This window comes from Protopterus annectens, chromosome 10.part0, assembly GCF_019279795.1.
Source record: "Protopterus annectens isolate FY-2018-M chromosome 10.part0, PAN1.0, whole genome shotgun sequence".
NCBI classification, from domain to species: Eukaryota; Metazoa; Chordata; order Ceratodontiformes; family Protopteridae; genus Protopterus; species Protopterus annectens.
In genome coordinates this window covers 31675562-31694045 of record NC_056744.1, presented here as the reverse complement: position 1 = coordinate 31694045, position 18484 = coordinate 31675562, and the positions used below count along the sequence as shown (strand labels likewise).

Here is an 18484-nt window from a genome sequence, read left to right as displayed (position 1 = left end):
TGCTGTCCTCCAAAAAAAAGAAGCCAATCTGGTGGTCCCCTGCCATAAACAAACTCTACAACAGAAGAAAGAAATTGTTGCAAAAAAGAGTAAAATCCCATGATTGGAGGAACTCCCTGGTCAGCCTCAGTAAGAAGCTGAGATCCCTCATAAAATCCTCCAAAGCTAGTTACGAAAACAAAATTGCCACTGACTCTAAAGACAACCACAAATCATTCTATGGCTATGTCAAGAATCTCAATGGCAACACTCAGATCTTCTCTGAGTTACAGCACAATGGCACAAAGTATACAGAACCAACTGATATTGCCAACATCCTGGCAGATAGGTTCAGTGCTAACTCTACCCCTCTCTTACCCCCTAGAGGGCCCATCTCTATACTGGAAGAATGCAAAGTTCCTGTAAACATGGCTGCACAGGTAAAAAACACACTCACCAAAGCCAAGAACACAGCATCCATGGGACCTGACAATATCCCAGACTGCATTCTACATGAACTACAGAATGAACTGGCACCCTACCTAAGTACCATGTTCACTCATACCCTCACCTCAGGCTTTGTGCCCACTGACGGTTATCCCACTCCACAAAGGGGGAGCCATGATGGACCCCGGGAACTACCAGCCCATTAGCCTGACGAACCTGGTCTGCAAGGCCATGGAATGTATCATCATGGAACTCATAAACAAAGACATTGGTAATCTCCAAACTCTGGACCCTACCCAGTTCAGATTTGTAAAAGGCAGATCATGTCTCTTAAACCTGACAGACTTCTTTGAAGCAGTCACCAAAGCCATAGATGAGGATAAAGTGGTTCACACAGCTTATCTAGATCTCGCCAAGGCTTTTGACACCATTCCTCACTCTGGAATTATAGATAAGCTCACTAAACTTGGTATAAATTGCTATGTCACAAGATGGGTTGCCAACTGGCTCATGGACAGAACCCACACTTTGAAAGTAGCAGACTCCAAATCCGACTTCAGACCAGTGACAAGTGGAGTACCATAGGGTTTAGTCCTGGGCCCTCTCCTGTGAGGTATCTACTTCTCTGAAGTACAGGCTAACACAGAAGGCCTTTGGCTAACAAAGTTTGCAGATGACTGCAAACTAGGATCCATAATCGAAACTCCTAATGATGTGGACATACTACAAAAGGGCCTCACTGAGACAGATACCTGGTGTCAAAGCCATGGCCTGAAGCTCAATGCCAAAAAGTGTATTGTCATCCCCTTTGGTAAAAACCCTGTAACCATGAACTACCACATAGCTGGTAATCTACTTAATGCCGAAAATGTGATAAGAGACTTTGGGACATAGGTGGACAGTAGTCTCTCCTTTGATAATCATATCACCACAGTGGTCAGGAAATCCTTCTACATGGCTCACCTCATCACAAAAGGTTTCAATTTCAGAAAAAAAGAGGTCATTGTTCCCCTATACTCATCACTCATTAGACCCCATTATAGAGTACAATGCCCCTTTTGGTATGTACCTCACAAGACATCTACAACAACTGGAAAGGCCACAGAAATACCTCACAAAGAGGATTACTGGCCTCAAGCAGATGCCCTACACAGACCATCTCAAAAAACTCCAGCTTTACTCCGTCGCGTATCGCCTACTCAGAGGCGATCTCTGCCTAACATACAAAGTTATGTCAAACCCAGAGCTATTGGACATGCTCCACTTAAAGAAATCCCAGTCCCTCCAAGCTACATGTTCTAGGGACCTAAACCTTGTCGCCACAATAAACAGAACATGCTAGAGGGATAGATTCCTGTCCCAGAGACTTCCCATACTCTGGAACAGACTACCTATCTATGTCAAACAGAGCTCCTCATTAGCACTCTTCAAGAAAAATCTTGATGACTGGATGGGAAATAGGAAATTCACCCCAGGGATCACTTCTGTGGCTCTGCTCGACAGGGTCACAGGAAAATAATTTTCCTGGGTGGCGAAAGCCAGAGTACATTTTTGGCTAGGCTTATATAGGCCCTAGGGCCAACAGCCTAGTACCTACCTATGAACCTATGAACCTATGTTCACCCAGCGTTTGGCAACATGGAAATCGGCCAACTGCCGTTCGTCATTTCCGTGTTCACCGAACCCACCTTCAACTTTTTAATAGTAAACTATACATATATATATATATATATATATATATATATAGTGAGAGATAGAGCAGTGAAGCAAACTAGTCTCAATGAAAGTGAACAGGAGCACCCACTTCTGGGTGTAAAAACTGACCAGTCAGCTATAAGTCAAGAGAGAATATCACATAACTCTTCTCCAGAGAGCTATGGAAAAAGGATGAAGGCAGTCTGTAAGGAATCCATGAAACCTGGAAAAGGGAGTCAAGCTGTTGTCCTGCAGAGGTGAAAATGTGGAAGAGAACTATAGTTGAAAGTACTATTTGTCTGGCCAAATTTAAAAAAAAAAAAAATCTTCTCAAACAAGATGCAACATGCTAGAATTGTGTGTTTATGAAATCAGTGTATGTGTATTGATGGAATTTTGTGAATTTGCATTTCTAACAGAGTTTCTTCCATAATCTGTGCAAGAAAACAAGTTTTTTTTGGTTATCATTTGTAAATGAACCTTAGCTTAATCTTAAAAGTGAATTCCTGAACAGTACATATTTTACATAAATGGGTACGAAACAAGTTATTGAATAGTGGTATACTGAAAGTCATTACGAATGAAAATTCCTGAAATGTCAAAATGATGAAACCTTACAAAGTTTAACTCAAAATACCTATTAATAGCATACATGTTCTATATACATATATATATATATATATATATATATATATATATATATACACTGTGACAGTACACAGACAGTCAACAAGCAGTATTCATCCCATTAGTGAAACTCGGCAATGAGTGCTAACCTGGGTCCTGACCATAAATTGACATGGACCCTAAATATATATGGTGTGCATACACATAAAAACACAAACATAAACACACACACACACACACACACACACACACACACACACACACACACACACACACACACACACACACACACACACACACACACACACACACACAGTTTAAGTCTGAATGTTTTTAATATAAAACATTTTATGGTGACTTTGTGCCTGAAGAGACAGATGATTGCAGAATGCAGGCAATAGTTTCTTATATATAATATTATAATATTTCTGTGACCATTTATCAGTTTTCAAAACAGCACATTGAGTCAGTCACCTTCCTCTACAATCTGCCTCAGTACTCATTCATTCTAGCCATTTTATTGACTATATACATCTTATATGATGTATTTAAAAATACCAAGACATCAAAATGTCAACACTCAAAATACTAACACAACTACTGACAGCTCATAATGCCAACACATCAAAATACAGAACTGATAATACTTACAAAAACACCCAAACTTCACATAAACTTAACTGACAACACCAAAACACATAGTTTATATAAATAGTGCTAGTATTATGGAAAGTGTTTTTCTAAGGTAAGTTGTAGGGTTAGGGGATGGATTAGCACCCACTCATAAGGTGGGTGGGTGAGGCTTCTTCGTTTAGTGTATTTAGCACTGCAACCTCATAGTTCCAGTTTGGGTACCTTCTGTGTGGAGTTTCCTTGGCCTCCCCATGTTCATGTGACTTTTACAGTGCTGTATGGTGTTGCCATTTCGCACTGTGGTCATACAGGCTAAAACATGTTTGATGTTCAGTGAGGTACCTTCTGTGGATGTTCACATGGAATTTTGTAGGTGCTCTGCTAGACTGATAATATTACATTGTCCGTAGGTGTAGGTTTAAGAGGAATATGTGAATGTGTTCCCTATGATGGATTGGCATCCTAAACTGGGCTTGCAAAGACTTTAGACCTCTGCATGCAGGAAGAGGCTCCACCTGTCATGACCCAGAAATGGTTGACAGGAGGTACAGAAAAATCTGTGTAATTATATGATCTATAAACAGATAGTTCTCAAACAGGTACGGGTGACACCTATGCCTTAGTACCATAACTATAAGAAAGCATAAATATCACACAGAACTATGAAAGTGTTGAAGAGATAATCCAAGTTGACTGTGTTTTGAAACAAGAATTCCACAGAAACAAAGGATGGGATTAAGTGCTTTTGCCACAACTGGTTTGTTGTCAGGACAAAAATGGCTAAACATTAGCTAAAAAGTGGAAAAAGGCAGCATGAATGAATATTCCTGTTTCAGATGAACCATATGTGAGTGCTTGTTTTTTCTATCAAGAGCTTAAAACAAAATAGGCAACTTTTGCTTCATGAAAACTGCCAAAATGCATGACTTTACTCTTGTAAGATATTTGTACACTAGGCATACAAACTGCATGGGGAAGATAACATAGGGGGCATGAGTATTTATTTAAATAACTTGCCTATATTTGTCATTAACTGTAATGAACAACTATACATACATTTGTGAGAAATCCAGTAAGAAAAATTGTCTTTGAAGTCACTGATCAAGACACGCACTTCTGCAATGAACGGCCATTGCTGACTTGGCTGTCTGGGGGTAGGGCAGCTCTGGCTCACCATGAGGGTGGCACTTAGCAGGAATATTTGGTCTTATCTGGTGAAGTTCGAGCCTGATAGGTCTGTGCTGTCCTGAGGTGCCATCACCAGGTAGCTGAGAGGAATTTAGTATGCAGAGGCCTGCTTTGCCTTGAGACAACAGCTCTGACAAAGTGCAGAGGGAAAGGGGTTGTTCCCAAGGCAACAGGAGGCATCACTTCCCAGGGGCAGCAAGCTGGCTTACTTTCTACTAGTCTTGCTGGAAATGGAGGAATGACTGGGATTCCTGAGCAGGAATGAATGGGCCGTGCAGCTCTCACCTATCCCAAGAATGGCATGTTCCCATCTACCTAGAACACGCAGGCTAATTGGGTGTCAGATATGGAGCCCTCAGGTGAGGTCTGGGGGGCAAAGAAAAAGATAATGCACTTTGCAGATCCCCTGAACAATACCACGCAGAATGTGCCTGAATGTGATATTTCAGCACTAGTACCAAGAGATTCCTACCCGTGATTTGACATAGTGCATCCAGTACTGATGCTAAATGCTGTGCATGCTTAAGGCCAGCATATCTGAACTTGTGCCTGACTGACTGGCCACACTGATAAATTAGCTAATCATTTCAGGCTATAAACAAGAAATCAGATGTATGTGCATGTTTTCATTATCACCTTGTTTTTATTTTGATTTCCAGAAACAATAAGAAACAACAGAACACCAAAGGAGATCCAGCCCACTGTTTTGGTAAGATACCATCATACCTTTTTTTAATAAATTTATTTATTTATTTTTTGGAAACATGTCAATGTATAGGCGCATTTATTTTCACTGACAAGCATCTTCATTTTAGTCACAGTGTCTAAGTCTCGTGTCAAGCAATAGTGAGCTCTGTCAGAGTTATTTTCTTAAGAACTTGAAAATACAATTCCCTTCCGATACACACACACACACACACACACACACACACACACACACACACATATGCACACATACACAAACATACAGATGTAGATGTAAGTACACTGCACTGCTATGTTCATCTTCACTTTCTCAACAGTTCAAAAGTAATTTCAGAAAACTATTCATTGTATTACTGAAATAGATATTTCTGGAGTAATGCATGCATGCATGCAAAGTCAACTAATCAAGTATTTTTTTTCTATCTCTCCTCCCCAGCTTTTTGACTATCAGGCCATTCAAAATCAGACTTGAGTCCATTTATTCCCTAGCTGTGGGGGCAGTATCAGCACATTTCATGGAATGACAGCCATCCATGCAGTGCCAACATACAGGCAAAAAATCTAAATCTGGGTGTTCATGCTCTTACTACCATTCTGGTGACAACAGCATTGATTTTAATCTAATCCCATCTGCTGGTCATAACATGGGCACACCACAGGACCACCTGCATCATGCATTTGTATACTCCTCCACATGTACTCGACAAGGGGCAACTGCACCAATAGCACTGGAAGTCATGCCCATACCCGTCCACAGCCCAGCCCTGACCCATGAATCCCATCCTCACCCACTATCCAAGGATAGTACATATAAAGGAGGAGTGGGCATGCTTGGCAAAAGCACACTAATCCTTTCCATTGACCCCCCCCAAACCTCCCTTGCCTGTGCCATCAAATGCATTAGGTAGTACTTGAACAGGGGTCATCTGGGTGGCATTCAAGGCTTCATTCCTCTAAACCACCACTTCAAGCACTCAATCAAATTTTAGATAAGCACACACACACAATAGATAATCATGCTGTCTGAATAGCATCTGCATCTTTTAGCATTTTAATTGATTATTATGAAACACTGTGAATCTAATATAAAAACAAGCCAGGGACTAATTCCTTAAGGGGCACTACCTTAGATTTCTGCTAGAGATTTTTGTTTACATTTTAGCACTGTGTAAGTCACATGTTCACTCAGAAGTAGGGTTTTCAGACAGCCCATGCTACACGCCAGATTACACAAAATTCAGTAGGGTAGGTTGCTATAGGAATTGCAGAGAACCTAACAAGTGAAAAATTTCCTTTTGTATTTTCCTTCCCCACCCATGGGCTATTATATTAGTTGAAATCTTTGGCTGCACTCAGCCAGAGATGCTATATAGTTGTATTGAGATCTGCAACCTTTACAACAGTGAAATAACATCTAATTTACTACACATTTGTTTTAGTAAAACCATGTCTAATAATTATTCAGTCCTAGGAAATAATATTTTTGTTTAGTGCTTTTTAAATGTCCTTTCCCTCCTCCAGTAATGTTTTTTCATTTAGTCTGCATTAGTGTTACTTATTAGTATTGACTCATATAGCTGTACTTTCATAATCACACAAAGTTTCCTCTTTTAACAGGAAACCATTGCTTTGGAGAGTTGTTTCTTGCAAACAAACTTGTATCTTTTCTCTAAAAATGGGCAGTTTATTGTAAGGAAATTTGTTGAGGACGAAATATCCTAATATTCTAGAAGATAACATATTTTACACTTTATCTCAAAAATGTCAGGCAACTTTGAAACTGAAGCTGATTACTGTTCAAAAAGTAAGCATTTTCCCTTTAGCTGAGGCTGTCCTTCAAAAAATTGCAGAATAACTATTTAACACTAATTCCATCTTCCTCAATTTATTTTCTTACTTTTCTTTCCATGCATTGTGGCAAAATGTTTGGAGCTTTCATGCCTTTCCCAAATGTTTGCCTGCAGTACAGTCATCCCAATGAGCTTTTGAAAGCTGACACAGGTACACCCTATTCACTTCACCCCATTTACTTTTCTGTACTCTCCCTTGAATATTACAGGAGGTGATTGCAGTGGTACCTTTTTTTTAAGGCTGGCTGCATTAAGTTACTCAGTTCATTCAAGAAAGATTATTGCAAGACCTCCAACCAAAACCTTGTGCCACTGATGATCCTGCATTTTGACAAGTGACAGCAGCTATTATTTCTGTGTATGTATGTAATGGATGCACTTTGATCCATAAAGATCAAAACACAAAATACCAAAAACCCAGAACTCATTTTAATTATATATATATATATATATATATATATATATATATATATATATATATATACCAACTTCAGGATCACTCTACAGTGGGAAAAGAGCAAATTTCATGATCCCTGCTGCTCACAATCTTTCTCAAGCATAAGGCCAGCAGTAGCAATCAAACGAGTTTCGATTACTTCTGCAGGCTGAAGAAATGCTCAGTATAACAAAAGACTGATTACAGGTTACATATGGAAATGTTCTGTAATCTAATTTTTTTGTATTCATGTGGTTTGAAAAACATAGCCCTGGCATGTCTTTCTGACAGACTTGCAATTCAAGTCATTCTTGAATGTCAGCCAAATCTGTATATGCTGAATATCTGATAATACATGTAGTGTACTGAAACTGTGTGGGCAATGCACATAATTGTTTTATTACTGTACTTCACTGACTTTACTGTAATTCTCTTTATTCGCTTTAAGGGGTCCCTGTTATGACTGAGATAGATGTGTTGACTTGACTACTTACCTGGTTACCAATACAGAAATAAATAAATAATAAGCAAATGTGTGTCAGTATCTGTGTATATATATATATATATATATATATATATATATATATATATATATATACATATACGTGGTAGTACAAAATGTATTTTCTGTATATCTTTATGTATTTACAGATCTGTATATATTTGTATGTCTAAGCATAGACATAAAATATATGGCTTACAATCACTTTGTCGATCAAACTTAGCGTGATTGACATTTGTGCAAAACTGCCTTTGGCCAAACTGAAATTACGAATGCCACAATGTCAAACCTTACAATAGCGAGCATTCGCTGTTGTAAGGTTCGACACTGTGGTGCAGCTCACACTATAGTGGGGATTGGGACATGTACCCTTTCCCTCACTGTAGTGCGATCTTGGAGTTTGTATATATAGGTGGGGGGGCGTGGGTGTTGAGCGGAAGTGCAGGATTGCAGTAAAGTCGACATTTTCAAAATTTCGACTTTACTAAAATGCTACCTTCGACATTTTTTTGTGTTCAGTGTTGAGGTTTCCGAACATGTGATTCTGACATCGTAACATTCGAATGGAGTAGATTTGAGTATGTGATAGTAAACCAAAATATATACCTATATATGTGTGTAATATATATTACACACACACATGCGCGCACGCATCTGTATATAAACCAATTTTTTTCCCTTCTCTCTCTCTCTATGCATTGATACAGACACACACGTTTACAGCAATATGTGTGTGAAGGAGTTCACATATATGTACATGCACACACTCATACACTAGCATACAGGAGAGAATACTAGTAAAGTAAGAGTAAAACAATTCCTGTTACTGGAAAGGGGGACATATTAGCATCCATGTCACTGATCCTTTATTGCTAGTTTTATAAGTAACAATCACTTCCATTTCTTATATGCTAATTGACAAGGTTACTTATAGTTTGACTCAAGTAACAGAGAATTTTTGCATTCAGTCATATATATTTTTTAGAGATGATAATCTTACTTGACTGTTTGGCACACACTCCAACTGATTGGATTTTTTTTTCAGAGCTGGATCATGGTCAAATGGGCCCCTAGGTAGAATAATAGATCAGCCCCCCAGTAGCTACACATTGTCCCATTACCTGAGTATCTCTCACCTTTTACCATAAACACTGTTCAAATCTGTCAGTGTGTAATACTTTCTTTTGCTTTACTTCTACAATGATTTCAGATATATGGATTTGATTTAAAACCTTTTAGAGCACAAACACTGACAGTCATTTGTTAAACAAAACAATACAATCTCACAATGAAAACAGACTTAGCATGAGGAAAAGTAAACTTCTCTGCTCTTGAAACTCACATTTGTTGAAACTGCATTGAAGCCCACATTCATTGAAAATGTATCTGGCTAGTGGTGGATTGAATGTACCTTTTGGGTTGTTTTCAAACTATAGGCCCCAGCACAAAATTTTAGGGACACATGTAAATGCATGTGCTCTTTGATTTACCTTCCTGTTTGTATTAAATTATATTCTTTGTTTAATACATCAACACTTGTTAGATCTAGAGTGTGTTATAAATTTATAGTATTGAACAGTTTTCTAGGAAGCAATGAAACAAAATGTATAAATCAATGATGAAAAAACTACCCATTTAAGAGCATTTCAACCACAGAGGCCACTAAAACTGCTGTCATTATAAGCCAGCAATATTAGTCAATATGTACAATTTCTGTAGAAATTCAAAGCTATCGGAATAATTCCACATTAAAAGAACGACTGCTGCTGCAGAGTTTGCTGCTGGCAAACAGCTTTGCATTTTAGTGCTTCATCTATAAATGCAGTGCCTGTTATATCAAAAAACCTGTGTGTTGCTTATATGAAACATGGAATAGATGGTGTGCTTGTGATATACAACAAGGTGTAGGCAGCAAACTGACAAAAGCGTCATAGTTACTAGACACCTCATACAAGCAATGACACACAATCTACCTGGTGTGGTAATAGAACACACAGCCTGACGATGACTATGCGTAGCATAACTAAGAAGCTATGACTAATATTGACAGTCTGTAATCCTCAGTGCTTTACAAAAAAACAAAGGAATCTAAGGAGAGCTGTCAGTTGGTATGGAGGTTTAAGACACTTGCACATGAGGAGCCACGGTTCCCCTGTTGTACTTGATAATACTGTAAATGTTCCACGGACAGTGGCAGCATTATGAATCAATGCTGTGTTTCTGTACTGCTACGCAAAAGCAAATCTCCTGTGTGGACATTGGGTTTCTGAGGCTATTTTTTTACAGAAGGGGATTTTTTTATATGGAAGGGATATTTTTTAAGTAAAGTGGGCCTCCACCAACCAACACCAGACCTTGGCAGCTGCCTATGTTGCCTAGTGCTGGATCTGACTCTGTAACTCTTGCCATATCCTTAATATTTTCTTCTGCTCTTCTGTCTCTTTCACTTAAGTCTCCAATATGACAATGTTCTGCCACTGTGTCATCTATTGCTGCATGTTCTAAAATACCTACATAGTTCATCTTCACAAAGATAAACATCGTATAATCTGTTTATTCTAATGTTTCTAAAACTGCCAATGCTTCCACCACTTCTTATGACTTCTGCTTCAACAATGATTACAATATAATGTTTATCATCATACTCCACAGATAAATAATAAAGGAACAGGCAAGAATAGTGCTGACAGGTCATGCGCTGCTATCATGACATTCACATTGTTTCATTTATCAGTCAAATTTAACACCAGCAATACCTCATAAACAGTGTCAGTCATTCAGAGTCTAGCAATGACTGGCTCTGATGCAATGGCAACATTTTTTGTTCATCATTTGTGGTTATTTTATACTCAACTTAAGGATGCATCTTATATATATGGGCTCAAAATGCTACATGTGACAACTTCACCACCATGAGTCTGCAGTATTAACTGCTACATTATGCAAATATTATTTAATTTATGTAACGTGTATACTGCCTGTATTCTTAGTGATTGAATTCTCATACCAAGGTGCTTAATTCAATCTTCCAAACTGTATACCTTTTATGCCATTTCATACTCAATAGTCAAGACTGTAGACAACTATTCATGGGTAATTGCAAACAACATGGGCATCTAGGACAAACGCAAACACTATTCAAAGTATACATCTTTATTACTACATGAATCAAGTTGGAAAGTCTGTGAATGTGATTCCATAATTCCCTGCAATTGAACCTAGACAAGTATGTACAAGCTGGTGAAATTTTAACATATGAATAATTTTATCACACCTGGAAGGGGGGGTCATAATGAGGTTTTAGATGCTCTGATATGCATTTTAGATTTTTTTTTCCCAAATTTTGATCTAATGATGGCTTGAACAAAAATCATAAGGAAAAAAATAGCCTTCTTTATTTCAAAGAAGAAAAAAAAGTTGTATCCAAGTCTTAATGCACAAAACTGACAAAAATAGTAGTTCACAATAAACTAAGAAGACAGATGTTTGCAGTAATATATAAATCATATATGGGTTATGTCTTCTGCTATACTCTGTCAAAAATAGTCCCTTTTTCTGTATCCCCAGTGTTAAAACTGGGAGGAAAGTGAAGGCACAAATGGTTACAGGTATACATGTTTCAAGTTGCTGCTGTCATACACAGCATGACTCCTCAACACTATTCCAAAATCCAGCCCTCATCTGTGTATACCTCTCTCAGTCAAGGACAAAACTGAAAAAACAGGCAGAACATAATATATTTCAACATGTTGCTATCAGGCATATATAAAAAACATGTCTCCTTATCATTCCACAAAAGATAGTCACCTATATGCAACATTTGATCATCCTATCTCAAATCTACCATTTTTGGGCAAGATCTTGAGAAAGTAGTTTACCTTCAAGTGGAGTTGTTTTTTGAACAGCTAAGACATTGTAGACCTACTCCAGTCTAGATTTAGGCCAAGATGTAGTTCTATGACAGTTCTTATTGGATTTATTAATGATCTATTTGTGAGAGAGCAGCACTATTACATCAGCATGTGACATAATGGATCGCTCATTCTTTTAGACTGTTTGAGGCTTTACTATGGTCCCACTAGACTTTGACTGGTCTGCCTGATATTTATCAGGTTGTACTCAGAGGGTGTTTTTTATATATTTGAAAGGGCTGTAATATCATTACTCTGCCAACAACAAACAGCTGTACCTCTTCTTCCCTCAGGAATCAATGTCTGCTATCATTTCCCTCTCTTGTGATCTGGAATATATCCACAACTGGATCATATATAACAGGTTTAAATTCAACATTTCTAAGTCAGCAACTTTGATAGTCCATGCCACTTTGCGTAAATCTTCCCTTCCAGTTTTCATACCAGATTTTTTTTTTTATCATAGTGACAACTATTTTTGTGTAGAGATAGTGGTGTGATTTATGATGATAGACTGATACTTATGCACGACATTTCAGCTGCCTCCTTCTTGCTTCCACCTGCATAATATCAGTTTTATAAAAGCCCTTATTCCTCCCAGTGATTTTGTTCTGTTGCTCATACCTTGGTATCATCTTGCCCAGATTAATGTAATGCATTATATCTTGGCCTCCCTAATTCTGATTCAGAGATTTCTCAACTATAATTGGTGCAAAACTCTGATGCTCGTTTGCTTTCAGGCATTGCAGGGCACATCTCATTACTCCAATACTGAGGGACTTGCATTAGCTTCCAGTAAAAGAATGCATTATTTATATGATTATTGTTATGGTTTATCTTTCACTCCATGATCATGGCCCACCATGCCTGTGGCACCTTCTACACAGCTAGAATCCAATTCACATGTCACACTCCAGTTCCTAAGGTCTCCTTGTTGTTCCAAGCTGCAACTTTGATTCTTCTGGCCAAGACTCTCTTAGCTACTAAGTTTCTTTCTTATTATCTTGGAAAGGGCATGCTTAAAGGTATGCATGGCAAGTCATCTTATAGCCTCAGTGATCATTTGTCTAGTATATTTTTATGTTCCTGTGTTGTGCAACTTACACCCTGGCTGGCTCCAGGGCATACCCACATTAGCAGGTTTTAAAAGGGGCCTAAAAACACATTTGTTTGGCTTAGCTGACACTTAACTACTGACTCCTTTTAATGTTATTGCCTGTTTAATTGGTATTTATTAGGTTTTTATGTCGATCTTTGGATATTAATTGTACAGCACTTGGGCTCTATATGATGAACTGTGCCCACTTCCAAGGTTTGTGAAGAAAATGAAAGAAATAAGGATGTCATCCCCAGACCCCTGCACAAACTACACTTGTCTCCTGTGCACACCTCTGGGAAAGGCTGGCTTTAGACTAGGTGGAGATCAGGACACAGGACACTACTAAGCTTGTTTCACAATCCACTTATACGGCCTTGGAATGTTGGGCCATTATATCTCCAGAAGCTCTGGAACTCTGGATGTTCATCCAGTCCCCGACCCAGGCATGTATAACCACAGTGTACAGACATCTCATTGTGAGGCCTCAGTAATTAAAGCTAAAAATGACCCCTCCCCTCAAATATAATCTGATGAATGTGTAGTGGGCATAATTGACTTATTCCCCACTACACATGCACATACTGAATGCATAATACACAGGCAAATGGAAGCTGAAAAGATCAAACCCTGAACTGCAAGAGACAGCTGCTTACCAGCTCATAACCTTAATCCTCAGTGCTGAGTGTTAGACAGTTGGCATAAATGATTACCTGTTGAGTCAGCAGTTAAAGAAACAGTTACATGAATGGTAAGACTAAAATGTTTCTCTTAGCACAAAGCAATGTAATGCAAGATACTGAATGGCATGCATATTGACTTCTTTGCCGAAGAATTATGGACAAAGCCAAATATAATGGGGGGGGGGGCAGTGATACAAAATAAGGTGCTTTACACAAGTCACTTAAGGCTGAATCCTGAGTGATTGTTCATAATACTAAACATTTGGTAAGGTTATGCCAACTGTAAAAAAACTAAGAAAGTAGTTTAGGCAAATATTTAAGCAATACACTATAGAAGTGAGAGGATAATTTATTTTTTCACTGATGCTGGGTGCTTTCTGATCATAAGGTCACAGCCCAAGTGAGGAAATTAGCTCCCCTCATGAAAAATATAATTTTCCATGATCCTGCAATGCTGGATTGCTAGTATAAAATGCCATTCTCAGTAGAGAGAGAGAGAGAGAGAGAGACTGAAAACAATGAAGGAAACTTCACTATTTATTATATCTAACAACACATTTAACAAGGTATTTGACAATGTATTAACATTTGCTTCCATCATTTTGTTTAATACAGAAGGGTAACAATTCATCATACAATAGCAAGTATGCATTAAAATTCCACTGGCCCCTTATCCAAATATACAATGCACACATCCTCTGCATCCACAGCATATGAGACATTGTTAAATGTATTGCCACTTATCGGGTGTCTACAATGGCACTTGGCATTTATTGCCTTATTTTTTAACATACCAGTAAAATTAACAACTATAAACAGTAACAGACCACAGGCAACATAACCCCATTTTAAAATTGCAGTGCTCATCTCTAATACAAGCATGCTTAAATTGCTAAAATTTTGATTCTGTGGCAGCAAGTCACAAAGCACTCTCCCACATAGCTTTTGCTGATATATAAGCTACATTACAAATATGTCACAGTAACCATAGTGCTGCATATTTATTATGACTATTTCTAGCTAATCCACTATCTCTACCAAGTCCTCTCTTTGCATTATGAGGCCAGATCATCTCAGTTTTAGTAAAGAGTACCACAGGAACCAAAAACTAAAACTGGTAAATACTAAAAACAGCATAAACCAATGGGAAAAATGCTTTCTGTATGTGTGTGTGTGTGTGGGGGGGGATTCTTCTTTTGGTTTGATTCCTGAAACCTTTAACTGGGACTAGTTTTTGGTTTGATTCCTGAGTCCTTTAACTGGAATTAATACTGTTTTACAATTATATTTGAGTTTTAGTTTTCCTGTCAGGCATTATACTCATCAATCTAAATTTATTTACTTAAGTATTGACTGATTCAATTTTCTTGTCATAAAATTCTCAAATATTTTTTTTCCAAAGCCACAGACAAACACCATTGGTTTTCTGGGAATACACTTACCTACAGTCCAGATATCACCACTGTATTTTACTACAAGGAAAGCTATAACTTTGACTTTACAGATCTTTGTTGACTCCTCCCAAAAAGCAAGCATCTGTTAATTTCAAGGCTACAACTACCAGCTGCAGAGATAAAATGTGTCACTGCCTCCACCTCCCCATCTATTTGGAAAGAATAGATAGAGATAGATTACAATTTTATTTTTTATTTATTTTTTTTTTTTGCATTGAGCAACAAGCCAGCTTTTAACAGGCTGTTTGATTCCTCTTCACTTTCAGCCAGAGTGGTATCATCTGGATATCTTAGATTGTTCACATTTGTTTTCGTTCCAGAAGTTTTGATTTATTCCATTTTCAGAGTCATGTGTATATATATATATATATATATATATATATATATATATATATATATATTTATATAAAATGTGAAATGCTGGGTCAAAATAAAAATTGAACAATTAGAGTGACAATACATAAAATTATCATACAGCATTCCCAAATCTTGAAACAGTTATTCTATATTTAGTTTTAAATGTTAATTCTTCATCTTTTTCTTACTACAAATTAGATTACAGTGTTACTAACATACTATTAACTTTGTTGAAAAGAAAATGCTCAAAAAGCATAGCGTGGACTCTCTATATTGTGAACTATAAAATTTGTCTGAAGACTTGGACTAGTATAAAGCACATGCATTGTTTTGAGGGGATTGTTTATGAACAACTTTGCATTAATTATTTTCTGAATAGCGCAGAGTCTCACAGAGGTATCAACATTTCTATAGATTTATCAGTAGTAGCACAGAGGCTGTAACTGGTTAACAGTTACATGTATGTACACACACACACTCACACACGCATATATATATATACATATATATATATATATATATATATATATATATATATATATATATAGATATAGATATAGATATATATATATATATATATATATATATATATCAGAAGCATACAGGCATGCATATACATATTTATGAACACAACTGGATGATCACCAGCTTACCAAAAAACACAGCAAAGAAAAAAACAAACTGTCATAAAATCAGACCTTTAGTCATCCAAAAGCTAGTGTTTGAAACTAAAAATATTAAATAATAACATTGTTTTGCTGTTGGGCTAGTCCCCCTGTCTCCCCATACCCCTGCTAAATTATATATACCAACTCTGAGATTGCAGTACAGTGGGGAAAGGGTAAAGTCTTTGATCCCCGCTGTACCTCAGTCTTACACAGATAAAGTCAGTAGATATAATCAGCTAATCTTTGATCAGCTGTACTTGCTTTTTTCTCTTTGACAATTCTCAAGCAACTGTCATCAACCTATATTAAAAAAAAAAATCTTTAAATATTTGTTCCTTAGCTAGTCCTCGTCATGTTATTTCTTATTCCTGATATCTTCCTTACTTTTCCTGAATCCTCTCTACTCGTGTATCTTTTTTGTATATCTTCCTGAATGGTTTCATCTTCCTTGTGCTATTCCTACTCTGCGAAGAGTAAGTTGCTCTTATTCTAACAGTGTAAAGACTTTGTAAATATAAGTCCTGATGTCTGAATCTCATTAATATAATACTTGAGGAACCCAGGTGAGTGGAAGTCGACTCGTGGTGTCTTGATTCTTTCCATATTCATCAGAAGTACACGGTTCTGGCATAGGTCATCGGGGTAAGGATCTGACATGACCTCAAACATGAATGCAAACTCTTCTAATGCTTGATATCACTCTAACGGATGCTTAGTAAATCAGAAATAATTTCAGAGGTGCTTTGTTTATCAGGAAAATATTTCCTTTGATGGTAGTCTCACTGTACGGCTTTTAGTTGCACAGGATATATTTATTTACATTTCTGGAAACAGAAATTATATGTAAAATACATCATTTAGTGTAAATATGTTCAAAACATTTTCAGAATAATTAAAATCGATAAAATCGAGGACATAATGATAAACCCATGCTGCAGAGGCATAAAGCTCTAAATGTGTCCAAGACAACCCAGGTTTGCTTAGCAGCATAAGAGTAGGAAGGACCACAGGAAGAAGGAGGGAGTGGCCAATGTCAGCTCCCCCATAGTGGGGACAGGGAGGAAGCCTGGGCTCACTGCAGTAAGTAGTATATGAGCCTGGAGACCTAAGTGCTGCATAAGCATTGAACCACTTGTTTGGGGTTGCACATGCATGGAAGCATGCATGCACCTCCTAAGACAGCGATTTCAGAGCTGGCAATGCTACTATGAGGTGGGTGAGGAGTTAGGACACATTCCCTAGCAGCAGAATAATACAACACCAGCATCCTCTATCTCCTCACTGGCCCTAGATGTGGGTTGATTTGAGCACAGAGAAAACAAAGGCAGATGCGATAAACCCAGTAATTGAAAAGAGAAGCTGGTGTCAGCTGATGGTCAGCTTGCAAGGAGAAGAAAAATAAAACTAAGGAAATCATATAGCTACCTCCCCCTTCATTTGATTTATATCTGTGTAATCTTCTGAGACTGTACATGTTTAGTCTTACTTAGCTTCCTCAATAGAGACAGAATGATCGTTAGGACATTCTGTCTGCACAGCATCATTCATGATTGGTATCTTTTCCTGACTGAACTCCAATTGTTTTGGATACAGTAACAAACTTGAGATGAATAATTTGTAGATCAAGATATACCTGTGTACATTTCAGAGGCCATGTTAGGACACAGACTCCACATTTACATAGTATAACTAAATGGCAAGCCTAAGAATCTAGTCAGATATAACATACATTCATAGAGGTGTAATTACATATATCAACTGAGAGTTTATTCCACAAATAAGTAATGCTGCAAGAAGTGAATTGAAACATCTTAGATCAACAAAAACAGAGATGGTAACAGATTACTATCACATAATGATCTTTTTGCTACAAGTTAATTCCAAACCCAGCAAGATTTGTAACTCCTCATTGTGTAAAACTTTGAACACTAAGTATAATCTGCCTGTTATAAAGCGGTAGTGAGTGGAAAATAAGTAAGAGTAGATATATGACAGAACAGTTCAGATTTTGAATATCACAGAGACATTTAATAAATTTTCTTTGCACTCCTTCATGTAGAATAAATCACCCTTACAATACCAGCACAACATACCATTTGACTCAATTAAGTGATCTGACATTTGTAAGTAAATCAGATTTAGATTGAAAACATCTGAAAATTTGAGGACATACGTTAGGGCTTTAGATATGACCACTAAAGCATTATCTCTAAAATTCAATTTTTGCACCAATGTGTACACCATAATCTCTAA

General features: G+C 37.5%; 2 protein-coding genes across 2 annotated transcripts in view; one reads left to right on the top strand and one right to left on the bottom strand.

The window, feature by feature from the left end:
* RAB37 (RAB37, member RAS oncogene family) overlaps positions 1-18484 on the bottom strand; it is a 2500291-nt gene that overhangs the window by 2345647 nt on the left and 136160 nt on the right. The gene's annotated exons all lie outside the window — the stretch shown is intronic.
* The window catches only part of LOC122812924 (CMRF35-like molecule 7), an 89635-nt gene that overhangs the window by 67869 nt on the left and 3282 nt on the right, over positions 1-18484 (top strand). The window contains exon 5 of the mRNA XM_044084982.1: positions 5229-5278. Within this exon, the coding sequence (XP_043940917.1) occupies positions 5229-5278 (50 nt within the window). The remainder of the gene's footprint in view (positions 1-5228; positions 5279-18484) is intronic.